The 20,571-nt window shown below is 43.4% G+C and overlaps 1 protein-coding gene across 4 annotated transcripts in view; it reads left to right on the top strand.

Moving 5' to 3' along the window:
- The first annotated feature begins 1,654 nt into the window (after positions 1-1,654).
- Positions 1,655-20,571, top strand: part of LOC110488912 (TBC1 domain family member 9B) — a 46,102-nt gene continuing 27,185 nt past the window's right edge. For 2 of the 4 annotated variants that reach the window (XM_021561372.2, XM_036943041.1), the window contains exons 1-9: positions 1,655-1,948; positions 10,045-10,155; positions 11,980-12,098; positions 13,592-13,820; positions 15,909-16,167; positions 16,407-16,614; positions 16,987-17,151; positions 18,399-18,569; positions 19,099-19,249. In XM_021561372.2, the coding sequence (XP_021417047.2) occupies positions 1,831-1,948; positions 10,045-10,155; positions 11,980-12,098; positions 13,592-13,820; positions 15,909-16,167; positions 16,407-16,614; positions 16,987-17,151; positions 18,399-18,569; positions 19,099-19,249 (1,531 nt within the window). In that variant the 5' untranslated portion in view covers positions 1,655-1,830. The remainder of the gene's footprint in view (positions 1,949-10,044; positions 10,156-11,979; positions 12,099-13,591; positions 13,821-15,908; positions 16,168-16,406; positions 16,615-16,986; positions 17,152-18,398; positions 18,570-19,098; positions 19,250-20,571) is intronic. The other 2 variants (XM_036943042.1, XM_036943043.1) reach the window with 2 other exon arrangements.

Here is a 20,571-nt window from a genome sequence, read left to right as displayed (position 1 = left end):
CAAAATAATATATATATATATATATATATATATATATATATATATATATATATATATATATATATATATATATACACACACACACACACATAAAAAGCGCCACATTGAGTGCATATTGTGATAGATATATATATATATATATATATATATATCACAGAGGTAGGCTTCAGAACCATGTGCATGATTAGTTTGTGCATCACTATTTTGAACTACGATCAGTCAGACCTGTCATACAGTATGTCGAATTGACCTTTTCCAAAAAACAATTCAGTCATATTGTCTTTTTCGTCTACTTTTATTTTCTTCCAAGAGTCTGTTGTAATTGCTTCTCCTCACCCTTTATCCACTTTTCTATTTTTCTTTTTCGGCCCTCTTTCATTCACTCTTATCTCGTTTTCTACTGTCCATGGTATATCTTGAAGCACTCAATGTACAGTGGCACTTTGCATTTCTCACATGCATAGGTAGTGCGTTTGTCACAATGACGACATCTCTGGAACCGGTGCATCATGTTGATTGGCCAGTAAGAAGCTGTGTCATATCTTGCCTGATCTTCAACAGTAACAGCCAGTAAAGATCTCCTTCCGTGGCTCAGTGGTTTCGTGCCAAACTTTTGCACATTTGGGCTGTATACTATGTGGTTTGGAATCACATCGGTGGCAGGCATCTTTGATCGTTTGAACACTCAATCTTTATTTTTGACCACTTGCAGCTTTTCCCTTGGCTCTTCTGGCTGACCCCTCGGTCAGGTAGAGGCCCTTGGCTCTTCATTATCAACAATGGGGGGTGGATAGGTCATCATCACTGATAATGTTGTTCCTGTCATGATCTGTTTGCATAGGATCAGCAACAGCCTGGCTGGCAAATGGCCTGTCCATAGTCCATATCTGACCCATCACAATCACGGAGGACAGCATCTTTCTCATTATGAGGGATAACTGCAATGTTTGCATGCCTTGTCTGGGCAGTCACCTAGATCCAACATATCCAGAACTTGCCTCAAAGTGAAACTAAAAGAAAGAACAGAGTAGAAAGTTAGGTAGAACAAGAACTATTATGTGTATACCTAGATGCACTGTTATCTCACCGGTCACTATTGTTGCCGTCAACATGTTTACACATTCTATGACCACACTGAACAAAGTTGAATAATTGCAAATCCATATATCAATACTAGACACTTTAAAGATGATGTGTACCAAAAATCCTTGTCCCATCTTTATGTTAACATACTTTACTAACCTTTTGTTTGGAAGCTTTGGTGCAGCCATCGTCTTCTCATGGTGCAACCAGGAAGTAAACAGCTCTGGTCATGTGACAAATTACATTAACATGTGACACTGCACATATTTCATTGAGACCCTTTATTATTTCAATACTTGCTGTGAATGCATTGATGCATAAACATTTTAGAGCCTTATAACTGAAAACGTTTTTTACGGTCACGATTGGATTAAATAGGTTAAATGAATACAGTGCGTCAAGCAGCGATGTACACTATGATATGAACGTTAAGTGGACGTGTTTACGTAAAAGTAGAAAGCGACCAGTTTCGAGGGTTAGTTATCCCAGCCTATTTCTACCTTAATCACACCACTGCTAGCCCTAAAGTTTTTTTCCACGAATTTTTACGATATACTCTTTGGACTTTGTGGCTGTGGTAACCGTTTTCGAGTAGACAACAGCAGAGCAACCAGCTGCACAGACGGACATGAACTCAAAACAGCAGGCAACACGTCTGCAAAACATGCTTGTGTGAAGTCGCTTACCGTACGCTTTGCACCATAATATCCAACAATAAGTGTGTAATTTGGAAAAAGCTTTTTCAAAATGTGGATAACTCCAGAGGAGGTGTTGCTTGCCAACGCTCTGTGGGTGAGCGAAAGGGCGAACCCCTTCTTCATTCTCCAGAGGAGAAAGGGCCATGGCAAAGGAGGGGGCATCACTGGTAACTAACTATACAATAACATTATTTGGTTTACAATTGCTCTCATGTTTATGAAAAATGTAATTTGCGTTGGCTAATGTAATGAGGGATTTAGCTAACGTTATCTAGAAAGCTTGGTGTTTTAGCAAGGTAACGTTAGCTAGCGCGCAGGCTCGCTGTTGATGTTGACGTGTAAAGTGGAGCTGGATCCCAAGCTAGCGCGTTGTTTTTTCTTCGTCTGCAGCTACTACTAACTAACATCGTTGATAGGTTTTATTTGCTGGAAGTATGTGCATTTTCTCACATGCACTACTAAACAGTACATATAGCTAGTAAACTATGTCAGCCTAACCAACCCAATACTGTTTGATTGCGGACCGCAATTCGGGGCGTTCTTGCATTTAGATATTTCTGCATTTTAGGAACGTCCCCTCCAGCATACAATTAGGTCCATCATAAACGACCCCATCTCCCGATCATCCCATTGGTTCCTGCATGAACGAAAACCTTCGCTCGCTGTCATCAACCGAATTGCCGTAAAACAGTGCACCGCAGGGGGGCGAAGGCCACTGTCTGTCTACCTGCGTCGTTCCCTCTAGTTCCTCTGGTACAGAGCAGGCCATGTGAGCACAAGGTGTCGCTCCCGCCTATTGTGTATCGGAGACCCCAAGGACAAGCTAGCTAACGTTAGTCCTCCACTCCCACCTGCTAAAGGACACTGTCTACTGTTGTCGCCCTCGACTATTCTTCTTCTGTGGGTTTTATCGCCAGTTGGCATCCAACGTTATGGTACCTACTGTACCGGCCGTTATGGCAGTCAAGCAATGCAATCCGCAAAGAGTTGTTTACAATCTAGTCCTGTAGTGGCCACAGCCAGAGGTCGTTTCAAATGTATCAATAAATGATCTTATTTGAATGCCTAGCAATCAACAGATGTACATTGTTTAAAGCAGTGGTTCTCAACTGGTTTTGCTTGGGGACCCACATTTGACAATGACAATTGAGTTGCGACGCAATATTATGGACTGTTGATAATCCCATTTTGGAATGTTGTATTGCTGCTGCCTTAATTGGGCAGGCTTCACTTGCAAAATCACGGTCTACTCTTATAGTATTAAAGTCATTACACAGCCATATTAACTGAGAGAACATTTATTATGATTTCAAGAATAAGCCATTTTAATTAGGAGACCAGTTCAGGAGTGGGGTGTAATACATTATCAGACTCGGAACATGACATCAAAACCAGTTCAATAATGTTAATGAACAGTAACACAAACGTTTTTAAAATAAATAAAAAAAACAGCAATCATTAGGAATTCTTAATCATCAATTACCTTGTGAATAGTTTCACAACCTTAACGTTTTTTTTAAAGGTGTATGTTTTTAACCAGTTTAATAAAATGTAATATGAATGTCAGTATTAATGAACAATTATACTTAAGGCAATAAATAGGCCATGGTGGCAAAGTAATTACAATATAGCAATTAAACACTGGAATGGTAGGGTGTGCAGAAGATGAATGTGCAAGTAGAGATACTGGGGTGCAAGATAAATAAATAAATAAAGTATGGGGATGAGGTAGATTGGATGGGCTATTTACAGATAAGCTATGTGCAGGTGCAGTGATCCGTGAGCTGCTCTGACAGCTGGTGCTTAAAGCTAGTGAGGGAGGTAAGAGTCTCCAGCTTCAGAGATTTTTGCAGTTCGTTCCAGTCATTGGCAGCAGAGAACTGGAAGGAGAGGCAGCCAAAGGAAGAATTGGCTTTGGGCGTGACCAGTGAGATATACCTGCTGGAGCGCGTGCTACGGGTGGGTGCTGCTATGGTGACCATTGAGCTGAGATAAGGCGGGGCTTTACCTAGCAGACTTGTAGATGACCTGGAGCCAGTGGGTTTGGCGACGAGTATGAAGCGAGGGACAGCCAACGAGAGCATACAGGTCGCAGTGGTGGGTAGTATATGGGGCTCTGGTGACAAAACGGATGGCACTGTGATAGACTGCATCCAATTTGTTGAGTAGAGTGTTGGATGCTATTTTGTAAATGACATCGCCGAGGATCGGTAGGATGGTCAGTTTTACAAGGGTATGTTTGGCAGCAAGAGTGAGTGTTGCAAAATAGGAGTGTTGCAAAATAGGAAGCCAAATCTAGATTTAATTTTGGATTGGAGATGTTTAATGTGAGTCTGGAAGGATAGTTTGCAGTCTAACCAGACACCTAGGTATTTGTAGTTGTCCACATATTCTAAGTCAGAACCGTCCAGAGTAGTGATGCTGGACGGGCGGCAGGTGCGGGCAGCGAACAGTTGAAGAGCATGCATTTAGTTTTACTTGCATTTAAGAGCAGTTGGAGGCCACGGAATTAGAGTTGTATGGCATTGAAGCTCATCTGAAGGTTAGTTAACACAGTGTCCAAAGAAGGGCCAGAGGTATACAGAATGGTATCGTATGTGTAGAGGTGGCTCAATGAATCACCAGCAGCGAGAGCGACATCATTGATGTATACAGAGAAGAGAGTCAGCCCGAGAATTGAACCCTGTGGCACCCCCAAAGAGACTGCAAGAGGTCTGGACAACAGGCCCTCCGATTTGACACGCTGAACTCTATCGGAGAAGTCTTTGGTGAACCAAGCGAGGTAATCATTTGAGAAACCAAGGCTGTTGAGTCTGCCAAAAAGAATGTGGTGATTGACAGAGTCGAAAGCCTTAGCCAGGTCGATGAATACGGCTGCACAGTAATGTCTCTTATCGATGGAGGTTATGATATTGTTTAGGACCTTGAGCGTGGCTGAGGTGCATCCATGACCAGCTCTGAAACCAGATTGCATAGCGGAGAAGGTACGGTGAGATTCGAAATGGTCGGTAATCTGTTTGTTAACTTTTCTTTCAAAGACCTTAGAAAGGCAGGGTAGAATAGACATCGGTCTGTAGCCGTTTGGGTCTAGAGTGTCTCCCCCTTTGAAGAGGGGGATGACCGCGGCAGCTTTCCAATCTATGGGAATCTCAGACGATACGAAAGAGGGGTTGAACAGGTTTGTAATAGGGGTTGCAACAATTTCTGCAGATAATTTCAGTAAGAGAGGGCCCAGATTGTCTAGCCCGGCTGATTTGTAGGGGTCCACCAAGCATCCAAGTCACAACAATAAGACAGCTGACGTTTTTTTAAAGAAGATGTCGCTACCTGGTGTCCTCAAGACCCATTGAAGAACGTATGCACGGTACAAGAAAATGCACTTCGCGCATCATACCTTGTACCCCAGCACATTGCTAAGTGCAAAAAAAGCCCACACCAGCGCAGAGGATTTCATACTCCCTACTGCGATTGATATGTGCACTGAATTCTTGGGAGAGTCAGCCCCCAACAAACTTAAAACTATACCCCTATCAAATGACACCATGAGGAGGAGAATCAAGGACATGTCTGAGGACATAACGCGCCAGACATCAGAGTGCATCAGTGAAAATGGCCATTACGCACAGCAGCTTGATGAATCCAAAGATGTGGCTAACCATACAATTCTAATGGTCTATGTCAGACACGTGTCGGATACTAACTTCGAGGAGCAGTTCCTTTTTAGTGCTGATTTGCCCACCACCACCGCAGAGGCGGTCTTTAACACAATGGATATGCACCTGAGCTCCGTGGGACTGGCCTGGGATGGGTGCGTCGGTGTGACCACTGATGGGGCAGCTGCCATAACGAGAAAGCACTCCGGGGTAATAAAGCAGATCCTGGAGAGAGCACCAAGTGCGACATGGAACCACTGCTTCCTACACAGGGAGGCATTGGCAGCGAAGGACATGGTGCCTGAGCTCCACGTCACTCTCCCTGGATGTGATCAAGTGTGTCAACTATATCAAAAAGAGTTCCGCAAAAAGCTTTCTAGGGATAAAGTGTTGGGTCGCTTTTATGAGCTTCAAGCAGAGATTGCTGCGAAAACTAAAAGCAGAAACAAACTTGACAGCCAGCAATACCTCAGTTTCCCTGTCAACCATCACCCCAGGCTTCAATAAACTTATCAAACTGAAGAAACACCTCCAGCTTTACCACTGATAGGCCATACGTGCGCACACACACAGACAGACAGACACGCAATAAATAAACAGGTTAATGAGTTGTTAACTCTCTTATCCTACTTCATTTGCACATGCTTTTTACAGATTTTTCTACTGTATTATTGATTGTATGTTTGTTTATTTCATGTGTAGCTCTGTGTTGTTGTATGTGTTGAACTGCTTTGCTTTGTCTTGGCCAGGTCGCAGTTGCAAATGAGAACTTGTTCTCAACTTGCCTGCCTGGTTAACCTCTTGGTGTTAGGGGGCAGTATTTTCATTTTTGGAAAAAAAAACGTTCCCGTTTTAAACGGGATATTTTGTCAGGAAAAGATGCTAGAATATGCATATAATTGACAGATTTGCATAGAAATCTGTGAGTATAGCAGAACTGTTGCAGGCGAAAGCCTGATGTTGCAGGCGAAGAAAAATCCAATCCGGAAGTGCCCCAGGTTTTGAAAGCGCTGCGTTCCAATGACTCCCTATATGGCTCTGAATGTACCATCAACGAGCTTACGCTTTCTACGTATTCCCCAAGGTGTCTACAGCATTGTGACGTAGTTTTACGCATTTCTGTTGAAGAATAGCCGTATGGGGGCACATTGCGTAAGTGGTCACATGGTGGCTCCGAGAGAGATTCTCGCGTAAAGTGCAGAGGTAGCCATTACTCCAATCGGTCCTAGAGAAAAAGGAATTGTCCCGACGGATATATTATCGAATAGATATTAGAAAAAAACCTTGAGGATGGATACTAAACAATGTTTGCCATGTTTCTGTCGATATTATGGAGATAATTTTGAATATTTTTCGGCGTTGTGGTGACCGCAATTTCCGGGCGATTTCTCAGCCAAACGTGAAGAACAAACGGAGCTATTTCGCCTATTTTGGGAAAAAATTAACTTTGGCTGTCTACCTGGGAGTCTCGTGAGTGAAAACATCCGAAGTTCATCAAAGGTAGGTAAACAATTTAATTTGATTGCTCTTCTGATTATCGTGACAAGTTTGCCTGCTGCTAGCAAGGCATAATGCTATGCTAGGCTATGATACATTTACACATATGCTTGTCTAGCGTTGGCTGTAAAGCATATTTTGAAAATCTGAGATGACAGGGTGATTAACAAAAGGCTAAGCTGTGTTCCAATATATTTCACTTGTGATTTTCATGAATAGGAAGATTTTCTAGGAAGATTTATGTCCGTTGCGTTATGCTAATTAGTGTCAGATGATGATAACGGTCCCGTTCACGGGCTGGGCGTCACTACAGGTTAAATAAAGGTGAAGAGAGAAGAGAGAAATTGGTGTCCAGATTAGAGGTCGACCGATTAATTGGAATGGCCAATTAATTAGGGCCGATTTCAAGTTTTCAAAACAATCGGAAATCGGTATTTTTGGGCTCCGATTTGCCCCCCCCCCCCCCCCCCCCCCAAAAAAAAAAACAATATTTTATTTTTTTAATTAAATATTTTATTTTGTATTTTTTATACCTTTATTTAACTAGGCAAGTCAGTTACGAACACATTCTCATTTTCAATTACGGCCTAGAATGTGGGTTAACTGCCTCGTTCAGGGGCAGAACGACAGATTTTCACCTTGTCAGCTCGGGGAACCAATCTTGCAACCTTACAGTTAACTAGTCCAACGCAATAACGACCTGCCTCTCTCTCGTTGCACTCCACAAGGAGACTGCCTGTTACGCGAATGCAGTAAGCCAAGGTAAGTTGCTAGCTAGCATTAAACTTATCTTATAAAAAACAATCAATCATAATCACTAGTTAACTACACTAGGGGGGGGGGGGGGGGGGTGCGAGAACGTTATTGTATTGGTCAGTGAGTGTGTGCATCGCGAAAACTCTCCAAGTCCGAACGTAGCCATTTCACCACTGCCGACGCGCTACATGTGTAAAGTCAGCAACAGTAAGCTGTGCAGCGCACGCACGCCTGTGTGTAGCGGGAACATTGTGAAATTCAGCAACAATATGCGGTGAGGCCGTATCCTTTCAAAATGAAAGGTTTGGTGTGGCGGTTACCTTTAATATTTTTTATTACATTTTCTATATTGCACACGTCCCCTTAAAATCCCCCCCCAGTTGAGATTCCCTGGTATAAAGCACATTTTTACAAGCCTCAGTCATAAATGACCACTCCAATAAGCCCCCTATGGTGAACGATGTGACTGGAAGGCCCGTAGAATCGTGACTCTTTCGAGTTTCCAGTTCATCGTTAGCCAGGAGGGGGTCATTTGTGCTCTTGGCATTACTGATTCAAATGAACGAAATTAGTCAATATTTGTTCAGTCAAAAGAACGAGTTGAAAAGATCAGTCAGTAAAAAGAGCTGAACTTCCCATCACTAGTTATTGCAGATGCAATAATGCCCACATGCAGGAACTCCCTGAATTGCGGACCGCAATTGCACCCTTCTCAACCAACATGAGTCTAGCTAGCCCTGTCATATGACCAAAACAATGGAAGTTGGATGAGCCTCCCATATTGAATTTGGATGCTATCATAAAACATCAGATATAGGTATCTCCAGTTATTCTAGTAACTAAGGGAATAACAATGTCATGTAATAAAAAAACTATTTCATATTAAAGAGCTCTTTAGAAACTTTAGGTTAGGTAGCTAGCTACTTCAACAGTTATGATTTAATTAGATTATTACTAAATTAGACCAAATCTCCCCCATCTGAAAGACTACCCAGACGTCGTCAAGTCTAATTTTAAAGAGCCGAAGAACGAGCCGATTGGCATGTGTTTCTTTCTGTTTCTTATTATAAATTCAGTTTTGGAGGTGCGTTTCCTGACCGATTCCGCATTTGGTTGATAATGTTTATCCCCCATGAGACATTGTAGATGGGGAAGCCTATTTCACTTCCTCCAAATCCTCAGAATGAATCTAAGACAATTCGATAAATCTGTAATTCATTTTTATGTTTTAGTTGCGCAGTTTTACATCTAAGATGTTTGGTGTTTCTCAAGTAAAAAAAAAGTGAGATGTTATGTAAACAAAGTCGGGGTGCTGTGCATGTCTGTTGCTGTCTATGCTATTTGATAGAGAGCAACCACTGCAGCTGTTCACACCACGTTAGTGGGCAAATGTACATCGTCAAATCAAAACCCAAATCAAAACTCAGTTTTAGATGAGACTGACTTTATGACCAAAATGATCCTATTTACACTTTGTATTCAATTTTGACACTAGAATAACTGTTTCTGACTCATGTCGATGCCACATGGGCCGTTTTCAAAGGGATGTGTTGCTTTTTAAAGGCAGTCGCTCTTTAACGTTGCTCAACATAAGTTGTCTTTATTCACAAGAGTTTGACATTTCCCTTTGATGTAGATGTTCTTCCCCAAGTCCCTGTCTCTATTAGCCACAGCGTCACTGCCACTGTTTTGCGGAACAGTTCTAGGAACATAAGTCTTATACTAGCCTACAGTACACCAGTCGCATGAAGACCGTAAAATGTAGGCTATGAAATTGTAAATCATGTAGAAATGTGTGAGGTGTATGTGTGGTGCGTGTGCTTGCACACACGTGAGTTTGAATGTCTGGCTCTGGGCCAGCAGGCGAACAGACTTCCTCAAGCTTAACAAACAGATGTCAGTTCAGATCATAGCCAAATAACCTTTGTTTACCCAGCTTAAAATCATCCATGCAAAGTAAGGACTCCTCCAGCCAGCAATACAATATTTTGGATGATTGACCCTGTAGTCACCTATTTTGATTCCTGATTGACCTGTTGTCACCTATTGGGATTCCTGTAGGCCTATTATCTCAACTAGTCGGTTGAAACATTATAGTGAGATACTGCATTCGTATGGGTAGCCTAGCGGTTAAGAGCATTGGGCCAGTAACCTGAAGGTCGCTGGTTCAAATCCCGAGACGACTTGATGAAAAATCTGTCTGTGCCCTTGAGCAAAGGCATTTAGCCCTAATTGCTATTGTAAGTCGTTCTGGATATTGGATAAGAACGTCTGCTAAATTACTCAAATGTAAATCGTGTTGTAATAGGGGGCATACATGAAATAGTATCCTGACTTGTTGTGCTGCTTTTCTTCAGGCTTGTTGGTGGGCACCATGGATGTTGTCCTGGACTCCAGTGCCAGAGTGGCTCCCTATAGGATCCTGCACCAGACAGGGGACTCACAGATCTTCTGCAGCATCGCATGTGGTGGGTGCAAAACCATGCCATGACACCTCTGAATATTCTGGGACAGACCAACTTTCTTTGAAGCTAGCCTATTTAATTAAAACTGAATAAAAGCGATAGGCATATATAAATGTGATCCATTATCATCAGGTGTTAATTAAGAGACCTCTCCTTGATCTGCAATGTTCTAGATTTATCCCATAGATATTACAACCAGTAGATAGTGATAGCTCTGACGTCATCCACGTATTCCTATGGAAAACTCCTGATGGAGCATGAAGCCGGAAGTATTTCAATTTCAAGCGCGCCATGTTGCTGAATGGGGCTGGATGGCACCAAAAACGCTAAGGATCATGGTTGAAGTAGTCATTTTCATCCTGCCTGAGAGAGTCAACCTTAATGTCTATGGCATGAGGGCGCGAACCTCCTTGTAGCCTGCCGGCCTGTGTTTGGTCTGTTTCAGCACGTGGTCCTGTGTGACGACAAATGTAGTAGTCAGAATGGATCGCTATTTAATTAAATATCTACATTTGTACCAAACTTTTAAATAATTCACAGTTGAGACCAGGGCTTTTGGCCCCTCTAGTTCCAGAGCTTGTGGCTGAGGGGTACCGGAGCGAGAGAGAAGGCAGACGATCCCCCAAAAATGATGTCCGCTCCACACTCCAGTCATATTACACGCGCTCCTCGCTCCAATCCGCTCACATCCTCTCACCCCAGAACTCATGGCTGAGCGGTACCTGAGTGAAATTGGAGTGCGAGAGAAGGCCGACGCTCCCCAATTTTTAAAAATCCGCTCCACTCTCCAGCCAAAGAGCTTGTGACTTCAAGCTCCAGACCGGACACCGGGGGACTGGTTTATTCACATCTGTGCCAAGAATGTTAAAGTGACAAGGAGAGGAACACACTTTAGAACAGAGTTGTATTACTCAAGTCCCGATTTTCATGACTTTTAACTCGACTTGCACTCAACCATTGAGGACTCGCACTCGCCATCTAGACCATTAGTGACTTGGACTGGCCCCACGTGACTTGTATTTGCACTTGGACTGGATAGGCTACTATGATGAGCAGAATATTAGCAGTGCTGGATGAGCAGAGCAGCGAGGGTTCTGTTCTCTAGCAGTGGGAATTAGGAGGAGCAAGCGATGAGTGTGGGCAGGCAGGCTCCGCGCCGGCTCAGCCTCCGATCATAGGCTACACATCGCACAAGCCACTCTCTTGCTTCCCCGTAACCACCAGTCACCAGCCTGCTATTTAGCTTTGCCTGGTTAAGAAACAGAAACTTCTTCACGAAATTGAAAACAATAGTATTGAGTTTAATAGCACAGCAGTGTAGCTATTTGTCTCTCATTGTGATTAGAAAAGTAGTCTGTCTTTGAATTTTCATCTTGCTCTACCCTCGCACTCCCCCCCCTGCATCCCATAGTCAGGTTCTGACAGGTCTCCCTTTAGTTTTCACTCTGCAAATAACTACTCAAATATCAGTGGGTCGATTACAAAAAAGTAGCTGAGAGCATTTATGTATTTAGTAAATAAGTAGTGAAATGCTATCGAGTAGAATTTGTGGTGATGAATAATATTTAGGGCTACCGAGTGACGCAGTGGTCTAAGGCACTGCATCTCAGTGCTATAGGCGTCACTACAGACCCTGGTTCGATCCCGGGCTGTATCACAACGGGCCGTGATCGGGAGTCCCATAGGGCGGTGCACAATTGGCCCAGCGTCGTCCGGGTTTGGGTAGGTGCTCTGTATACTCTCTAAAGCACACCTATACCCTTTAAAGCACACCCGTACCCGATTTTTACCTTGGTGTTGATGTGGGTAAATACTGTGTTTTCCCAGGCTCCTCCCGGAAGGAGATCACAGAGCATTGGGAGTGGCTGGAGACCAACCTGCTCCAGACGCTCTCCATTTTTGACAACAACGAAGATATCACCACCTTCGTCAAGGGGAAGATCTCGGTAGGCACTGCTGCCACAAAGTATAGTTCAACCTCATAGAATTAGAACAAATTAGAATTCAATTATCATACCCTGTTATGTCCTAGCTAATTGTTGCTCCATCTTTAAGATAATGACTCAGTTCCTCCACTAAATGCAGATTTATGCATCATTGTCACTTCAACCTGAACTAGAGGCCTTCACAGGTCTGAAAAGTTGGACCCGTTCCAAAATGAACCTGGGTCTTTTCCATCCGCACCGATACGGACATTTTTAATTTAAATATAGAGACCCATTCCGAATTGACCTGACGACAACTAGACCCGTTCTGGATAGACCTGGTCCAGTCCTGGTCCGATCCAAGTGAGGGAAGCAGCAGAAAAGTCCATTCTTAGCTACTTTGTTAACCGTAGCTGATAAAGCACAAGGGAGAGGAGGTAGAGAGAGGTAACGCTCTAGTAGGGACCGTGCTGTGTGTGTAGGCTGCTGTGAGTGTGAGCGAATGACACAGCAACAGGGAGGGAGGGAGGGAGAGACAGCAACCAACCAAGCTGACTTTCCCTACAGTAGACTAAAAACTGCCATAGCTAGATTATTTATCATCCAAAATGATTACGTAGTACCTCCTCTTGACTGCCTCAAACCAGGAGAAGTTAGTTAAGCTAGCCATGTAGGCTAATTGAGGCTGCATGTGGTTTCTTGTTCCACACAGTTACAAACAACAACAACAACCCCATTCAAAATATAAAGTAGCAGCCTACCTGTTGGCTCTTGTTCGTTCGAATCAAATGTATTTATATAGCCCTTCTTACATCAGCTGATATCTCAGTGCTGTACAGAAACCCAGCCTAAAACCCCAAACAGCAAGCAATGCAGGTGTAGAAGCACAGTGACTAAGAAAAACTCCCTAGAAAGGCCAAAACCTAGGAAGAAACCTAGAGAGGAACCAGGATATGAGGGGTGGCCAGTCCTCTTCTGGCTGTGCCGGGTGGAGATTACAACAGAACATGGCCAAGATGTTCAAATGTTCATAAATGACCAGCATGGTCAATTAATAATAATCACAGTAGTTGTCGAGGGTGCAGCAAGTCAGCACCTCAGGAGTAAATGTCAGTTGGCTTTTCATAGCCGATCATTAGGAGTATCTCTACCACTCCTGCTGTCTCTAGAGAGTTAAAAACAGCAGGTCTGGGACAGGTAGCACGTCCGGTGAACAGGTCAGGGTTCCATAGCCGCAGGCAGAACAGTTGAACAGTTTGTAGCCTATTCTTTTCCTCTAACTTTTAATTCCATAATTTTAATTCAAACTTCCATTGATCAGATATCTCCTAACTTTTGCCATACATGGAGGCTCTATGACTGTAGCCTTTTGCTGCTTTGATGACTTATGATTGGCCAACAACAAGCTACACGTGCGCCACTCGTGAAAAACAAGAGCAGCAGCATAAATTATACAATTTCTCTCTGTCTATATATATTGTAACAGAACTCCTTCCTCCACTTTTTCTATCTAGGGCATCATCGCCGAGGAGAACAAGAGCAAGGCTGCCCTGGAGGATGAGGACTCTGGCAAGTTCCGTGAGGCTGAACTGAAGATGAGGAAGCTGTTTGGCATGCCCGGCGAGGAGAAGCTGGTCAACTACTACTCCTGTAGCTACTGGAAGGGCCGTGTGCCCCGGCAGGGATGGGTCTACCTCAGCGTCAACCACCTCTGCTTCTACTCTCTCCTCCTGGGGAAAGAAGGTTGGTGTGGAGCAGGGTTTCCGTTAGCTGTAAATGCTGGGTAAAAAAAAATACATTCATTCATTCATTCATTCATACATACATACACACAAATAGACTGACGAGTTTCAGAAGAAAGTTCTTTGTTTGTGGCCATTTTGAGCCTGTAATCGAACCCACAAATGCTGATGCTCCAGTTACTCAACTCGTCTAAAGAAGGCCAGTTCTATTGTTTCTTTAATCAGAACAACAGTTTTCAGTTGTGCTAACATAATTGCAAAAGTGTTTTCTAATGATCAATTAGCCTTTTTAAAATTATAAACTTGGATTAGCTAACACAATGTGCCATTGGAACACAGGAGTGATGGTTGCCGATAACGGCCTATGAAGATATTCCCTAAAAAATCTGCCATCTCCAGCTACAATAGTCATTTACAACATTAAAAATGTCTACACTGTATTTCTGATTAATTTGACGTTATTTTAATGGACCAAAAATGTGCTTTTCTTTCAAAAACAAGGACATTTCTAAGTGACCCCAAACATGTGTGTGTAATATGTGTGTGTTAAAATTGTTGCCAGCCAAATTATCAACAACAAAAAAATCCATTGCTAAATAATGCTTTGTATTAATTGGTGGAAATACCAGACGATGTGCTCCAACTTCATAGGCAAATATACTTCGTAGGATAATAAATCCTTAAGCTGCTTGGAAATTAGTGTTGGGTGTGTGCCTTTAGAAAGAAAAAAAAATACTCAGGCAAAAGATGCAATTGAAGTCCCTGGAATAAGGGACTTCAGCCAGGTGTACAATGACTGGGCAAAATTTGTGAAGATTCTGTTGATTATACCCGTTTCCAGTGTGCATACAATAATAATAATAATAGAGTAGAGTAATGATGTGTATCATGCACAATTGGTGCATTTCAGTTCAGATTATTCAGTAGCACTTGGAAATGAAACATCATTGCCAACTTTTCACATCGGACTGTTACAATGTTGCAATCACTAGGCAGCCAACTGCCTATAGTAGGAAACCGAGTTGTTATCCATGCTAAATCGCAGCGGGAGTTGGGTGGGCCGGGCCAGTCATGGCAAGAAGAGATCCAGCTTTTGTCAAATGTAGCTAACCATTTTCTTAACCTAATTTTCCTAACCTGTATGTTAATTCTGACCTGCTACGAAAAGTCACATCTGACTGCTGGATCCCTTCTAGCCATGACCGGCCCTGGTGTTCGTAAACAGCCATGTTTTATTTATTAGGTCTAATTAAAATGTTCATGTCTAGGCTAAATTAAATTAGAGAAGCCTAGATTGTATTTGAAAACAGCTGTGTTTTTATTAATTAAAATTTCCATACAAATAGCCTATAGGACATGTTTACAAATGTATTACTATGTAGGCATCTAAGCAAAACATTATTATTATTTTACGATTTATAGCAGGGAAGAAGAAGCAACAAGCAAAATGTTTTGCTTTTCAATAAAATCTGTCATGTTGGTATAAGAACATTACAGGCTCATTTCTATGCTGTTAAGATGAATTACAATAATATAATGTGATTTTGAGCACTGTAGGTGGACGCCCTAATGCGTTACACACCCAATTCATATGGATGTCTGGTCAATTAAAATCCTAACGGAAACCCTGATGTGTGCATGCATGTGGGTCTCAGAATGAAAGCAATGCACTGTATGTGGGCAGTGATCTTATGAGATTACAGAAGAAGAGAATGAGGCTTAGAGAGTGTGTGTTAGTGTGTATATTGAGGAATGTGATTGACTCATAGTGAATAGCCCCACTTCAATGTTGCAGCACCAACCCCCAACACAATTCTGTACTAATTCAAACCTCTAAGATAGCATTCTATGAAATCTACCTCTTTCTTCCTCCTACTGTTTCTGCCCCTCTACTGAACACCTTCTATCTCTCCCTGCTCCCTGACCCAAAGGACTCCTTCCTTTGCTCTCTCGCTCTCTTCTCTTCCTGTCTTTATCTCTCTTTTTCTATGCTTTATCTCCCTCTGTCTCTCACCCTCTTTTCTGGTTGAAGTAAAATATTTCTGTGAAAGCGTCTGCTAAGTGATCTCCCCCACTCCTCCCCTTACAGTGACCCTGGTGGTGCAGTGGACGGAGGTCACCCGTCTAGAGAAGAACGCCACGCTGCTGTTCCCAGAGAGTGTGCGGGTGAGCACCCGGCACACGGAGCACTACTTCTCCATGTTCCTCAACGTTAACGACACCTTCAAGCTCATGGAGCAGCTGGCCACCATCGCCATGCGCCAGCTGCTGGACAACGAGGGCTTCGCCGCCGACCACTCGCTGCCCAAGGCCTGCAAGACGCTCAAGAATGTCTCGGCACTGAAGAGGTAGGAGGGTTCAAGAGTAAGGAATGTCCTGTTTTTTTACAGGTACCAACACACCAGATTTAGCTAATAAAGGTCCTCAATGTAGTGGTCCGTTTCTGCATCTCACCAATACATCACTTTTGGGGGTATAGTTCTAGACAGTATTCATATTTTTAGTGTGTATATATTTACTGTATCTGTAGTTTTTCTTCGTTTTGCTAATTTACTCTCTTCCACTCACTACTGGATGTCAACTACAGGGACCTGGACGCACGGGCCAAGAACGAACGTTACCGGGCCCTGTTCCGCCTGACCCAGGACGAGCGCCTGGACGGACACACAGACTGCACGCTGTGGACTCCCTTTGCCAAGATGCACATCGTGGGCCAGCTGTTTGTCTCCAACAACTACATCTGCTTCTGCAGCCGTGAGGAGGACCTCTGTCAGCTCATCATCCCCCTCAGAGAGGTGCCTATACACACAACCCAACGCGAAGCACGAGCCCTCTATTTCTTTTGTTTCCTGCCTCCTTTCTTTCTCTTTCCACCTCTTTTCCATATATCCTGCATCCCTCTTTCCTATTCTCTCATTTTAATTTTCTCTTTCACTCTCACTTTCTTACCCTGTATCTGTCTTTTTGTTTTTCATGGGGGACATACCCTCATTGTTTGATGTGCCTAATGTTCTTAACTAATGTACAACTATCTTTCCTTGGCTCTCTCGCTCTGTTCCCCTCCCTCTCTCACGCCCCTCTGTTTATCTCTTCTCTCTCCTCCTTCCACCCCATCTCTCTTCTACCCTTCTCTGACTCTCCTCCCTTCCCTCCATCCTGCTCTCTAGGTGTCCATTGTGGAGAAGGCAGACAGCAGCAGCGTCTTGCCCTGCCCCGTGTCCATCAGCACCAAGAACAAGATGACCTTCCTCTTCGCCAACCTCAAGGACCGCGACTTCCTGGTCCAGCGCATCTCCGACTTCCTGCAGCGCACCCCTGAAAGTGGCCATTCGGTGAGCCAATCAGAGGGGAGGTGTGCTGTTTGGGTCTACCCTTTGAGCTAGGCTTAGGCTAGGCTTTATCTTTATGCCAACTTTGTGACATACCGGGATGTTTGGTAATGCACAAGAGGCGCTGTTTTCAAACCTAATGCTAACAAGTACATGTTAAAGCCCATAGAGAATGCTACCTAAATGTGAACGAGCACATTGCGAACATTTTGTACAGTTTCTGACCTAAACTATACAAGTAACAAAAAAATGCTACTCACAGTTTGCTGCACGCACAAAACAAATATTAGCCAGCAAGGCTCTTGGTCCAGGAGAGGATTTTCTGCTGTTACCAAGTGAATGCTTGATTTTGCAAGAATAGATAGTTACTAAACTAGCTACTAAATTAGCAAACCATATGTACAACTGCAGAGCATGTAGCACATGCTAGACGGTTAATTGAATAGTTATAAGATATCTAGCTGACAAACATTTAGTTGTGAGTTCCATACTGTAACTAGATCACCTGGCGTGTGCTGCACAACAGTGAGTGACTCAAAAAGCTCCGGTCTCTTGTTGTTGCGCGCTTGTAAACAAACACCGCGTGACTGGGGACAACCGTAACCTTCATAATAATGTGACAGGTGACACGAAGAACGCAATGTTTTTTATCTCCTAACCTATTGTACAGGTTGACTGCAGGTATTTACTTAAAAAGTAGCTACAAATATTCACATTTATTGAAAAACTTCAAATAAATAGTTTCAACGGTATTTAAAAACCATCCTGTGTCTTTTTCCAAATAACCCGGTATATGTTATAAACGGTATACCTAGAAGAAAAAGAAACGCACACCTATTAAGACGAGGTGCTGGCTAGCAGAGTAGAAAACTTGAAAATAAAAGAGAGCCGCACACTCTAGGAGCTCAGATGCAAAAATGTAATTACCAACGTTTCGACAGTCAAGCTGTCTTCATCAGGGTATAATCAGGGTATAAACGATATACCGCTCAAGCCTACTTTGAACTGTCAGTCACGTTCTGTCGTGAACGAGATCGCAATTGTGATGGATAATTGGGCTTTTTGATGTATACAGTGATTTCTATGCTACTTTCTACATAACAATAATATGTTGTAATCACTCATTTGTGCTCATGCTTTTGGCAGAATGATTTCTCTGAATGCATTAGTTGGTTACACATATCAAAATATCCTTGTATTCTTTATCTCCTAACACCCCTTTAAATCCCCGATCTCCTCCTTCTCCCCAGGGTTCTCCCAGCCCTAGTACCACCCCTCTCTCCTCCAGCCTCCCCACACCCACTGGTGCAGCAGGGGAACCGTCCCAGAGGCGCCACTACAGCCCCAGCCTGCCAACAGCCACTCAGAGCCTGCTCCGCATCTACCAGAAGGACGCCCCAGAGGAACACGGACCCAAAGCTGTGAGTTCAACCCCAGACCCACGTCAACTGCTTGGACTGTCTTATGCTTTTAGAATATCCTACGCGCTTTCTATAGTGTTTTATTGCTTCAGTGTGGTCATCTGTTTTTAATCTGAAGTGATCCTTTCTAAACAGTATTTTATTGTCCCTACCTAATGATGTAGACATTTGGATGCTTTATAGTGTAGGCTAATGTATGCTGTGTCTATGGTTCTGGTCCTCAGGGTTAACATTACACTAGAGGAAATACTATCTTAACCAAATGTTAGGCAAGCTTGAAGGCCATCATCTGTTCATTCATCTAGCTCAGCTATCTAGCTCAGCTTTAGGTTCCCAAACTCAAGGGATTGTTGGATCACTGACTTTTAGTAGTACGTCTTTGTTTGCTTTTCTCATGGTGCCAAAGGAGCATAGCCACCGTGGCCGTACATCATTCTGGTCGTTATATCGTTAAAACACCCCTTTAGCTCAATTACATTTTTGTTAGGTCATACTGATATACTGACTCCCCCCTTTTCTTTCTCCTCAGACAAAGGAGAAGATGAAGGAGGAGTCGTGGAACATCCACTTCCTTGAGTTTGGCAGGGGTGTGTGTATGTACCGTACCTCCAAGACCAGAGAGCTGGTGCTCAATGGGATCCCTGAGAGCCTCCGGGGGGAGCTGTGGCTGCTCTTCTCAGGTTGACATTTTGTCCAACAATTTCATTTCAAGCACTTTTTCTTTTATGAATGGTTAATTGTCACAAAGCGCTTCTCAGCTTATATCCCCCCAAAATAACCCTTCTTGCAGGGTTTGGGTTAATGGATTATCCTAACCCACGTAGCCCTAAAACAATTTTTTGATGTCTGAAATGGAGCAGGTATTTTTTCCCAATGTACAAATCAAACTTTATTTGTCACATGCACCGAATACAACAAGTGTAGACCTTAACGTGAAATGCTTACTTACTACAATCCCTTAACCAACAGTGCAGTTCAAGAAGAGTTAAGAGAATATTTACCAAATAAACTAAATTAAAAAAATTATTAAAAATAACACAATAACGAGGCTATATACAGGGGGTACCGGTACCGAGTCAGTGTGCGGGGGTACAGGTTAGTTGAGGTAATTTGTACATGTAGGTAAGAGTGATGTGACTATGCATAGATAATAAACAGCGAGTAGGAGCAGTGTACAAAACAAATGGAAGGGAGGCGGTGTCAATATAAATAGTCCGGTGCCCATTTGATTAATTGTTCAGCAGTCTTATGGATTGGGGGGTAGAAGCTGTTAAGGAGCCTTTTGGTCCTAGACTTGGAGCTCCGGTACCGCTTGCCATGCGGTAGCAGAGAAAACAGTCTATGACTTGGGAGACTGGAGTCTCTGACAATTTTATGGGCTTTCCTCTGACACCGCCTATTATATAGGTCCTGGTTGGCAGGATGCTTGGCCCCAGTGATGTACTGGGAGGTACGCACTACCCTCTGTAAGAGATAAGAAAAACAAATAATTAAAGAGCAGCAGTGAATAACAATAGCGGGGCTATATACAGGGGGTACCTGTACAGAGTCAATGTGTGGGGGCACCGGTGTTGCGGTAATTGAGATAATTATGTACATGCAGGTAGGGTTGTTTAAGTGGCTATGCATAGATAACAAAGTAGTAGCAGGGGAGGGAGGGCAAATAGTCTGGGTAGCCATTTGATTAGCTGTTCAGGAGTCTTATGGCTTGGGGGAAGAAGCTGTCTAGAAGCCTCTTGGACCTAGACTTGGCGCTCCGGTACCGCTTTCTATGCGGTAGCAGAGCGATCAGTCTATGACTAGGGTGGCTGGAGTCTTTGATGATTTTTAGGGCCTTCCGCTGACACCGCCTGGTGTAGAGGACCTGGATGGCAGGAAGCTTGGCCCCGGTGATGTACTGGGCCGTACGCACTACCCAAGGAACTTGAAACTCTCAACCTGCTCCACGACAGCCCCGTCGATGAGAATGGGGGCGTGCTCGGTCCTCTTTTTCCTGTAGTCC

This window comes from Oncorhynchus mykiss, chromosome 14, assembly GCF_013265735.2.
Source record: "Oncorhynchus mykiss isolate Arlee chromosome 14, USDA_OmykA_1.1, whole genome shotgun sequence".
In the NCBI taxonomy this organism is placed as follows: Eukaryota; Metazoa; Chordata; class Actinopteri; order Salmoniformes; family Salmonidae; genus Oncorhynchus; species Oncorhynchus mykiss.
The sequence above is the reverse complement of the archived record's forward strand: the minus strand, read 5'-3'. Positions and strand labels throughout refer to the sequence as shown.